Source organism: Vombatus ursinus, unplaced genomic scaffold, assembly GCF_900497805.2.
Source record: "Vombatus ursinus unplaced genomic scaffold, bare-nosed wombat genome assembly UNPS02005286.1, whole genome shotgun sequence".
Taxonomy (NCBI): domain Eukaryota; kingdom Metazoa; phylum Chordata; class Mammalia; order Diprotodontia; family Vombatidae; genus Vombatus; species Vombatus ursinus.
This window is the reverse complement of record NW_020945064.1, coordinates 3,330,627-3,343,072: the sequence shown is the minus strand read 5'-3', so window position 1 is coordinate 3,343,072 and position 12,446 is coordinate 3,330,627. Positions and strand designations below refer to the sequence as shown.

General features: G+C 32.8%; 1 protein-coding gene across 3 annotated transcripts in view; it reads left to right on the top strand.

The window, feature by feature from the left end:
• Positions 1 to 12,446, top strand: part of NFAT5 (nuclear factor of activated T cells 5) — a 136,312-nt gene that overhangs the window by 84,336 nt on the left and 39,530 nt on the right. For all 3 annotated transcript variants that reach the window (XM_027847646.1, XM_027847645.1, XM_027847647.1), the window contains exons 4-5: positions 3,501 to 3,693; positions 10,403 to 10,593. In XM_027847646.1, the coding sequence (XP_027703447.1) occupies positions 3,501 to 3,693; positions 10,403 to 10,593 (384 nt within the window). The remainder of the gene's footprint in view (positions 1 to 3,500; positions 3,694 to 10,402; positions 10,594 to 12,446) is intronic.

Below are 12,446 nucleotides of genomic sequence, written 5' to 3'. Positions count from 1 at the left end.
GTAGTCTAATATACTCTGGTACATTTATCTAGGAGCCTGGATTTCTAAAACTTATATAAACCTCTTAAATTTCAAGGTCATTTAAATATGTGTTTATTATTATACAGATTATTTGGGCTTCAAGAAAGCCTTTGATGAAAAATCAGGTTAACAGCTTCTTTCTAAAAATGGCAACTGAGGAAACAGATTAAAAGCAAAATTAAATTTTCAGATAGGGAAATATGGTCACACTAAGTATCATAGATACTAATTACCTTTCTCCAAATATCTTGCATTTCTTCCTTTGGAACAGATATTTGATATGATTTGATATCCAAGAGAAAGAACAAAGAGGTTTGTCAATTGAAAATCTCAACTCTTCAGAATCATATGGAGAAGGAATACTTTTAGGCCTATAAGAAGTGGGCCTTGAGTAGCTTATCACATACAATTAAGCTAAGCATTTTAAACTACTTTACAGAACTAATACTAAGATTTTCCTGTTATTCATTGGATGTCAAAAATGTTTTGAAATGTGAGCTTACATTAGTGGAAATTATGACATTCTGGGATTTTCTTTAATGTGAGATCTTTTAACATTTTATGGTAATTATGTAATTCTAATATTTTAGAAACCTACTGTCCAGACAAATGCTGTATAATGATTTTAATAAATCAGATAGGAATCTTGAAGTCCAATGTATAAAGATAGGCAAATAATTTCAGAAAATTATGGTTAAAATTTCTTCCAGTAGTTATAATGATACATGGCATATTTATTAGACCAAAATATAAGAGCTCATTTAAAAGAAGACTTTGCACTTGGATTAGGCAATATTTTTTTGAAGATAAAAATACTGCATGTGCACTAATACACAACTGCTAGTAAATATTTTCTGAGTCATTCAAGAACATATGGAAGATAGCATCAAGAGGTTAAAATTTAAAATATGTAATTAGTCATGCTGAATCATATCATTTTCAAGTTCTATCAAGTGTTCTGTGAATCTTTAGCCTCATTTTTCCTCATCATGAAATTAACTAGAATTTTGGGTATGATGTCATTAAGAGGTGATGCCTATTTTGTGTGGGCTTTTTTTTGTGATGAGATTTCTCATGCATAATATCATAGAAAAATAGATTATGGAGGCAAAGGAGTCAATTCCAGTTGAAAATATTTTACTCAAAAAACATTCCAAGACAGTGAATTTTCCTTTTCAGATTGGCATTTAGAAGTTAACCTTGTATACAGTTGCCACATCATCCTTATTTTTATTTAGATGTTGTTCGTTACAAGCATTCTAAATTATATGATTTTAAAGAATAAAATAATTTTTGAAGAAGTTGTATACTTGGATTTAGACAATTTTAAAGATTTAGCTATTTTAATTTAAATCCCCAAATCAGTTAGGATTGCATTGGTATGATCCTTTCAGCTTTGATTTATCTATTTTATCAGTTAATTCAGCAGATGTGCTTAATTAGAGAACATTTTGGTATATCAGAATGGTAAAATTCATCCTAATTACTAGCCTCTCAAAAACTAATTTATCTAAAGAAAGGAAAAATAAAAACATTTCTTTTAAGCTAATTGACACAGTAATGATTTTTCCATGAGGTTTTAATAAAGTGATTTGAAAATACTATTACAAATGGATTTCCTATGATTATAGAATGTCTTGATAAAGATTCCATATGTAGTGTTCAGACATCACAAGGTCACAGGTTTATGCTATTATTTTTAAATTTTATTCTTTTAGAGGTCTTTGAAATGGATGTATGGGGACAATACAGTCACCCAACTTATATATACCCCTTTAAAATAAATGGAAATTTCAGTCCTGTTTGTTAATAACCATAAAAATTTCCCTTCATTTCTTGCCTTTTCTCTCACCTGGTACTATTAGTATCTCTCCCCATCCTACCCTGTCATCCTACCAGTCCTCTATTAGTTGCTGTGGCCCTATGAGAATGTTTCTTCCTCTCTCTACCTTCCTAATATTGCTGGTATACAGGATACTTAGTTCCTTTATTGCTGCTACATGCTTTGATTCCTGCCTATCTTCCCAACAGGCTAATGGGTTGGCTAACTGCCTAGCTAGCCATCAGGGCTCATACCAGCCTCATTAATCCTATCTCTTTATTCTCTTTCCTGGAAAAGGGAACAGAGAAACTACTTCCTTCTAAGGACTACCTAATCCTCTTTCACCTTTTGGATTCTGGTTATCTCTATTTTTGTTCCTTTCTCCCTCTAGTAATTGGGTGAATACTTGGTATACCATGTGGGTCGTGTTATAGGGCTAGGTTAGTGATGCTAAGGGCACGTAGGGTTGTGAATCTATTTAAAGAGTGTTTTTATATATTTAAGTATATTTGATGATGTTTAAATGAAAAGGTTATCTCTACAGTATTGTTTTCTATCCCTTTCCTTCAAATGATAGACAGTTTTCCTCTTAAAAATGAGATATTTGTAAAGGGCTTTGCAAACCATAAAGCACTATATAAATGCTAACATATTATTATTAAGTGTTTGTTGTATAGTAATTTGAGCATATTTTGGGCTGAATCAGATTTTGAAGGTAAAGCTGGTTGCCTCTCTACCACTTAAAAATTTTGTTTCTACAAAGAAAATGTATTCTAACTCCACACCCTCAATTCACAAATAAACTTTCAAAACACAAGTTGGGGACTCTTTATACTATATAAACCCTGATTGTGGAAACCTGTACTTGGAGAGCTTTTAGGTTATTGCTTCTTTGATCAGGAGTCAATTAAACTGATCTCTAAGATAAACACACACTCAAAGAACACATCTGGAAAAGCTTGCCTTAACTTTGTCTTTGAGTACAACTGGCAAATGAATATAATGATTCTTTGCGAAAAAATTTCTGTTAAAACACACCAGAAGCTACAAAATGGCATGCAGAAGATTGTGACATAATTGTAGATGTTCTTTAACATCCCCCCGCTTTTTTGCCAATCTGACAAGGAAATAGCACTAATTCATTTTGTAGTACACTTCGAACATATTATATGAAATAGTGTGGCACATATATTATATAGGACATATATGTGTACATGTTTATAAACATATGGATACATGAGTATTATGTTCAAAGTCCACTCCAAAAAAAAAATGAGAGAACTTTCAATACAGTCTTTGACAGTACTTGAACTAAAATATACTTGGATTTAAATACTAGGGAGTATGATGCTCAAAGCTGTCCCCCTTTTCTTTGTTCCCTGTTTCCCTACCTCTAAACATATATTCTCTCCCCTACTCAACTTACTGATTTTTAAAATGTAATCATATCTGACTTTTGTTGAAAATTTTAAAATGTTATATATGGATGTGTTTTATATATGGGTGTTGTCCTAGGCAGTTGTTTATTTTGTTCGTAAACAAAGCATTTGTTCCTACTTTGACTTGCCCATTTATTCTGTTTTCTTCCTTAATCTCATTTGGCCCTCTTGAATATTCTTTTATGACATTTTTTCATTGTTGTGCTTTAATTTCTCAGAACATTGGAAAATCAGAAAGGAGCTGGAGCAAAGAAGAGTCCTATGTTGTGTGGACAGTATCCTGTTAAAAGTGAGGGGAAGGAACTGAAGATAGTGGTTCAACCTGAGACCCAACACAGAGCTAGGTACCTGACTGAGGGCAGCCGCGGTTCAGTGAAAGATAGGACACAACAAGGGTTTCCTACCGTAAAGGTATTTTATTTGACTATACAGTAAGATTTTACTGCATGTTTAGTCATATCATTATTTCATTTTTTAATCAACAAAAACTCACCGTAAATATTTAAAAGGTAATTAGTATCTCTTAATTATTGAATCATCTCAATAAAATTCAGTTGAGTGTGACTTGCTACTAACATAAGTTGCCACTAATTGCACAACAGAATCTCTGTAATAATCTTTCCCATAGTCTTATTAAGTGCTATATTTTAGGGAATACATTGATAAGTATCCAGGGGAGAACAACAGGAGTGGTAAAGAGCTTCTGATCTATACCATATGAAAAACCATTGAAAGAATTAGAGATAATTAGCTTGGAATAAAGAGAAAATTGGGCAGTGGTGTAACAGGGACAGAATAAGTTGTCTTTCCAAAACACACAAACTAGTTCAATATTTTTGATTGAAATAATTGGTCATTAGTCACTGCTGGACTGAATAGACTTTTAAAAATTTACCTAACAAATTGATAGTTATAATAATAAGTTTTTTTTAAAATGGTCTTGGGAGCCTTAATTTTATTTTTCAGTTTCCTGTTGATTAATACAATATACAAAATGTTTTAATATAAAACTTGAGGGTGTTCAGGTTGCACACAACTTAGAAAAGAGATTTGAAACAAAAGGAAATTTTTATGGTTATTTTCTGTATCTTCCCCTTTCCAGATCTCTGTAGTTCCTTTTTCTGAGAAAGGAGAGTTGTGAAGAAGTGATGGGGGAACTGATATTAAGAAATAAAACTGATTTTTGTTTCACAAAACAAAATTATATTTTTCATTACTGATAAATTTCTTCAGAATCTAATTATCAGTTATGTTCACAAATGAAAAGGAAGAGCAGAGATGATGATGATGATAAATTTTTAAGAGTCAATCTTTAAATATTTAAATGTGGATTTATATAATGGTTGGTCCTATTGGTAGTACACAGAAGTAGATAAGGGGAGGGTACCTCTCGTTCAGTAGATAAGCTTCATCCTATTGAGTTAACCTTTAACTTGCTTTCCCCGTTGGCCCAGTATTTTAAAGACCTCAACCCACACTATGTGACTACCTCTATTAATTAATCAATGCAACACAAGACTAATCTTGAGTAGTAGTTTAAGTAAAATTTATAGATAACTTCCATATTTTCAGAATCATCTTGAAAAATTTTTAAAAATGGCCAATAAAGAACAATTTTTCCTTGATTAAAAACAAATGATCAAAATGCAAGATGGAGGATATGACAAACCTGGCTTCTAGAATTTGAGAATTGGAAGGAACTTTGGTGAATATCAAATCCAATTCATGCCTGAAAGAATTACTACTACAACCTATGCGATATGTTTTCTCTGTCCTCATCTGACCTACAGTGAAGGAGAATTGACTTCTTTTCAAGGCAGCCTATTTCATTTGGGGGATGCTCTAATTGTTAAGAAGTTTTCCCTCATATTAAACCTAAATTTGCCTGTTTTTCAACTTCTCCCTGTTGTACCTAGGTCTACACTCGGGAGATAAAACAGCAAGTCTAATCTCTCTTACACTTTACACCACAGCATATAGTTGAAGACAGCTTATTGTGTTCCCCACATGATCCTCTTGTCTTCCCAAATATTCCCTTTTTCCAGTCAAATATTTCCAATTTCTGTAGCCATTCATCATGTGGCATAAACTAGAGGCCTTTCATCACTCTTAATGCCTTTTTCTGGACAATCTAGCTTGTCAGCATGAAGTAACTCACATTTATTAAGCACTTACTATGTGTCAGACACTGTTAAGTGCTGGGGATACAGAAAAAAAAAGCAAAATTTTACTGAAGTGTGGCAATTGGAACTGAGCATAATACGGTAGACATGATATAACCAGAACAAAGTACAGCAGGATTATTGTATCCTTATTTTTAGAAGCTATGCCTCTTGTAACCCAAGATTGCCTCTTGGATTCCACATCACATTGTTTGCTCATTTGCATTGAACTTGAAATCTACTGAAAACCTTCATATCTTTTTTTAGATAAAATGCTTCCTAACCACACCTCTCTTAAATTTAAAATTTTTTTTATTATTATGAACTTGACAAACATTTCCATATGCAAAGAATAGAAAAAGAAGAATCTATGTGAAAATGCAAAATCTATTATTTTACAACTTAAAAAAAGAATATAACAAACACAACACATTAGTTTGAAAGCCTTTCTACTTGTGTCTCTGAAATCCTCATGTTCACTCCTCTGCATTTTTAAAGTGTTTCATTGGTACTCTTTTCTTTTCTTTGACGTTTACTATCATTAGCTTCCCTTTCCCTCAGGAAGTCTCCTACCACAGTAAAAGCCGTCCTTTGTAGTAAATTTACATAGTCTAAACAAATTCCCACATTGGTTATATACAAAAATGTATGTCTCATTCTGTATCACAAGCCTATCATCTCTCTCTGAGGTGGATGAGAAGCATCCTTCATCATTAGGGCTTTGGGAATCATGGTTGGTCATTGTATTGATCAGAATTCTTAAGTCTTTCAAAGTTGTTCATTTTTACAGTGTTATTGTATAAATTGTTCTGGTTCTGTTTTTTTTTCACATTGTATCAGTTCATACAAATCTTCCTAGGTTTCCCTGAAATTATTCCTTTTATCATTTCTTATGGCAAAATAATATTCCATTACATTCCTATACTATGATTTGTTTATTCATTCCTTGAATCATGACTACCCCAATGGTTTTTAGTTCTTTGCTACAAACAGAAAGTGCTGCTATGAATATTTTTGTATGTAAGAGTCTTTTCCAACTCGTTCTTTTATGTCTTTTGGATATATATCTTTGGTGGTATCACTGGGTCAAAAACTATATACAGTTTAGTGACTTTTTGGGTATAGCTCCGAATTGCTTTTCAGAATGGCTGGATCAATTCCCAGCTCCATTGATAGTGCATTAGTGGTCCTGTTTTCCCATTGCGCATCCAGTTGTCGTTTTCCTTCTTTGTCAATCTAATGAAAATGAGGTAAAACCTCAAAATTTCTTTAATACGTATTTCTTTTATTAGTAACTTGGAGCCTTTTTATGTGGTTGTTGATAGATTGCCCCTCTTCTTTTGAGAACTGCCTTTTCATGTCCTTATCTGTGGGAAATGTCTCTTGTTCTTATATGTTTGAATCAGTTCCCTATATAACTTGGATATCAGACCTTTTGTAGAGAAATTTGCTGCAAAGATGTTTTCCCAGTCTTCTATTTGTGAAGTTAATTTATTTAACCCATGTGTAAGATTATTGTGTCATTTTATTAGATGAATCCTGATGATTAGGACATTTCCCCCTTCTGTAGACCTCTGGGTTCTTCCCCAGTTTTGTAAAATTTTTTCAGATATCTTTAATAATGACTCAACAATCAAGTCCTCCAGTTCTTTCAGTACTTGAGGATGTACTTCATGTGGACAAGGTGACTTGAATTCATCAAGGGCAGCTAAATGAGTACTCTCCTTACTTATTTTGGATATCATCTCCTTATTAGCCATTTTCGTTCTATCTTTTTTATTTCAAGATTCATTTGCCTTGGCAAAACAAAGGGAAGCAAAATGGAATTAAGCATCTTCTTTATCATTCTGGTGAGTTTGCACCATTCCATCCATCTTAAATAACAGTTTTATCTCTTCTTCAGTCCTCTTATTTTCACTTGTATATTTTTAAAATAACAGTATCACATGCATGCAGCCATTTTTTTGTCATTGCCTTTCTTTCCCAGCCTCCATCTCATTATGAACTTTAGCACTCCTGACACTATTCAGAAATACTGTGCCATGTTTTTTAAAAAATCCATCTTTTGTTAACCTTCCCTTTTCTCCATCTTCTGTATATGTCTTTTTTTAAAATTTAAGTTGAACAGTTAGTTCTTGGACTCTTCAGGAAATTTCTGGTTTTCTTGCTCCTTTGAATTATTTCACTTTGTGTCTGAACAGTTTCATTCTTGAGAATTTTACCTCTCTCCTGGGCTGACCTCCTGCCCCAGAATTATAGTGTATGGAATCCTGCCTATTTTCCCTCTGACCCCTTTGAAAACTGTTTTTCCAAAATCTAGGGTGTCTATTAGTGATAATCAGATCCATTAAAAAAAATTTCTCTTATTAGTTTCTCTACCTTCTGAAGGAGTAAATTACCATTAAGATAAGTTAGTAAGTTATTAGTTTCTCTGGTTTGGCAGAGAAAAAAGCTCCAGCAGATGTCTGGATAGTTGAAGATCACCATCATCAGTATATCATGTCTGTGTGCCAGTCTGTTTCTCAAACTCCTCATATGTTTTCATCTTTCTGTCCAGGTGGTCTGTAGCAGTGATGTCAAACTCAACTAGACAACAGGGCAACTAACCTATACACAAGGATCCCTGCAGGCCACTTATTGACGTAGAAAATCACATATTGACGTTATCTTTATTCTATTGTATTTTTATTTATTTTGTTAAATATTTCCCCAATTACATTTTATTTTGGTTCAGGTCACACTTGGGATTGTGGTCCATGGGCAGTATATTTGACATCTCTGTTCTGTAGTATTAGTGTCAAAATAGCTGCAATTTTCTCTTTCCATTGAATATCACCAAAATATATGCTGCCACACTTTAGACTCTGGACATCCTCACATAAAGATAGCTTCTTAATATGCAATGTTTTCCCTCCCACTTTTATCTATCCTTTTTCTTTTGAATAAGATATGTTTCATCTCACTAAGTTTCTCTGATCTCTTTGTATTAGGACCCCTAGCTGATTTTGTTTGTTGCCTAAACGTTGTGTACTTGTTTATTAATGTTTCAGGCCATGAGTTTTAATACTAGTTCCTTTCTTGGATCTTCTCTCCACTGGATTTCTTTCTCATATTGTAAATACTCTCTATGGCTCTAGCTTAGTGAAGATAGTTTTTTCTCCTTCCCCCAATATTTTTAGTTTAGAGCTTTTAAAATTAGATTCGTAAGAGTCCACACAGACAGTCTAAAAGCATTTCTTAAGTGTTCTCCATGCCTGGCCAGGACCCTGTCATTTCTGTATCTTAAGCCATGGTTCAGGAATTCAAATGCCATTATAAATAAGGCAGCATTTTTGCTGGCCCTTTTTTTAGCCCAAGCACAATAGAAAATTAAACAGAGGTTGAAATGGGCCATAAACTAAAGATAATTTAACAATGTACTTTTTTATTTTGACTTCTTTGTTAAACAAAAAGTAGATGTGCATCATGTTTTTTATAAGAAGATTGAAAGATGTGGAGGAATCAAATTATCTAAACTTTATACTCTATTTCACCGCATAATCGTTATAGATTTTATGCCAAATTTCTTGCAAAAAAAATGGAGCGCGACCAGTATTTGAAGCTTTAAAAAATTGTGCTGGTATTACTTAAAAATCATTTGTTACTAAACTGTCTTTGGTGCAAGATTAGGATGCACAGAATACCCGTGAATATATGTTAAAATTGGGAAGATGCAAATCTTAACATGTCACGTGACTTACTCATGGCAGCTTCGTCTGCCTACCCACTCTCCTTGCACCTGAGGCTCTTCATTGGGTTGAGTGACAATACCGTTAGTATTGTAGCGCTCTAAACAAACCACGAAAGTCAGCTTTGGGAAATACACTGACAATGCGCATGCACAGAGAATTCTAGGTTCCTGGCTTGCCTTTCGAGAGAGATAAATGTGTATCCATATGCTACTGGTGAATATATTGCTGCTCTGTTTACCTTTGAAGTGGTGTGATGAACAGAATTATGCCATGTGACAATTATGCGATGAAAGGTTATAAACCAGTTTTTAGACTGGGAAAAAAAACCCAACAACACAGGGTGTGACGATTATGCAGTGGTGATGATTATGCAGCGAAATATGGTCCTTGACATTAATTGTGTTTTAGAATCTTGACTTCATACTTTAGAAGTATTATTGAGAGATAAGAGGAAAGCCCTGGAAACCATTAGAACTTTGGAACAATAGAGCTTATGAGAAGAAGTCATCAGATTTTCTTTGAATGAAAGCATTGACCCAAAGAACCTCTCACCCTTTCACATTACTTGTATAGCCACATTGGTTGAAAAACAAACAAACCATAAAGACTGGATGAATTAAAAATAGCATAAATGCTTTTCATTATGGAAGAAGATGATGCCACCATAGGGTGTGTTTTGAACTTTTCTTTACAAACACTTCTTGTGACTGCTTTTATGAAACATTTGTCCAGGATTATAATAAATACATTTTTTGGCCAAAGACTAGATTTTTTGCTGCAAATCTAACTGGCTCTTATGTGATGAAACTCATTACATAGGCATGAACCTTAGTAAACAGATACTAATTATTATTTTATAATGTTATAAGATGTTTTCATTTTATTTTTATACTCATAAATTATACTTTAGCTACTAAAAGCCAAAGCACAAATGAAATTTAATTATTCTATTAGTATTAATATTTTTGTTTTTATATAGTATTTTTTCTGTTAGTGTAAGATAATATATTAATATCTTATGATTTAAATAGGACTTTGTTTTTGAGTAGGAACATTTTTTCTTTCAAGAAATTTTTTTAATCTCTTAATTTTTATTTTCTGAAAATTCAGTGATTTCATTGTTACCTTATATCTTAGTTACATATTTTATTTTTTCATAACTATTTCATTTTATAATTTGACTTTTGAAAATCAATTAACTTTGTGTTTTCTGCTATTTGATTCTAGCTGGAAGGACACAATGAGCCTGTAGTATTACAAGTATTTGTGGGTAATGACTCTGGTCGGGTAAAACCACATGGGTTTTATCAGGCCTGTAGAGTAACTGGTAGAAATACAACTCCTTGCAAAGAAGTTGATATCGAAGGCACTACAGTTATAGAAGTTGGCCTTGACCCTAGCAACAACATGACACTGGCGTAAGTAATAAGAATTTTTTTCCTTCTTGTGTAATCATCTGGGTTGTTGAATAGGAAAAATGTTGATTTTTGACCTTTGGGATTTTTTGAAATGTGATTTTAAGCACTTTATTGTATTGCTTTATTTACATCAACAAATGTGAAGTAGTAAAAGTAATATAGAATGTAATAGACTTAAAATCATCAACCTTTCCTTATGTAGCTTTCTATTGGATTTTTAAACATTATACTTCATGCTTGCTTGCTAGGTTTTATGCCTAACCTCTGTATTTTATTTTCTTTGAAACAAAACAAATTGAAAATATTCTTAAAATGTATTATTTATTTATTTTTAGCATTCTTTTCTTTTTAAATTGAGAGTTCCAAATTGTCTTCTACCCTTCCATGTCATCTTCTATCCATTGAGAAAACAAGCAATATGATATCAATTATACCTGTGAAATCATACAAAACATTTTTCCATATTAGCAATATTTCCAAAAAAAAAAACAAGAAAATAAAATGAGAAAATTGTATTTCAATTTGCACTCAGAATTCATCAGTTCTCTCTCTGGAGGTGGATAACATTTTTTCATCATGAGTCCTTTGGAATTGTCTTAGAACAATTGTATTGATTAGAGTAGTCAAATCTTTCACAATTGATCATCATTATAACATTGCCGTTACTGTGCACAGTGATCTCCTGGTTCTTCTCACTTCACTTTGCATCAGTTCTTATAGGTTTTGCCATGTTTTTCTGAAACTACCCCCCTCATCATTTCCCACAGCACAAATAGTACTCCATCACAATCATATGTTAGACCTTCTTTAGGCATTCCCCAACTGATGAATGTCCTCTAGATTTCCAATTCTTTGCCACTGCAAAAAAAGCTGCTTTAAATATTTTTGTACATATAGGTCATTTTCGTTTTTATCTCTCATTTCTTTGGTATGTAGACCTAGTAATGTTATTGCTGGGTCAAAGGGTATGCACAATTTTATAGCCCTTAAGGCATAGTTCCAAATTGTTCTCCAGAATGGCCGGACCAGTTCACTACTGTACCAGTGGTTCATTAATGTACCTATTTTTCTCTCATCTCCTCCAGCATTTATTATTTCTGATAGTGAAATTTTTCTGTGAATCTATTTATGATAGTGAAACATTTCTGTAAAGTGGTCCCTTCAAATTGTTTTAATTTGCTTTTCTCTAATTAATAGTGATAGAACATTTTTATATGACTATCGATACCTTTGATTTCTTCTTCTGAAAACTACCTTTTTTATCCTTTGACCATTTATCAGTTCTTATTTTTATAACTTTGACTCAGTTCTACACTCAGTATATATTTGAGAAATAAGGTCTTTATCAGAGAAACTTGTTATAAATTTTTAAAATATTGCTTCATTATCTTTAGTACCTTTTAGCAAAATGTAATTTCCCTGATTATCCCTTTTAATTAAGTCTGTTTTTGCTTTTGTTTTGTCTGAGATCATGATTGCTATCATTGCCTTTTTAAAATTTATCTGAAGCATATTAGATTCTGTTCTACCTCTTCATTTTAATTCTGTGCATGTCTTTCTGTTTCAAGTGTGTCTCTTGTAAACAACATATTATTGGATTCTGGTTTCTAATCCATTCTACTGTCTGCTTCCATTTTATAAGTAAGCTCATCTCATTCACATTCACAGTTATGATTACTAACTATATTTTCCCCTTCATCCCATTTTCATCTTTCTTCTTCTTTCTCTTTTTATCCTGTCACTCCTCAAAAGTCTATTTTGCTTCTAACTACTGCCTCCCTTAATCTGTCCTTCATTTTATCGCCTCCTCTCCCTTCCTCTTATCCCCTTCCCCTTATATTTCCCTATTGAGT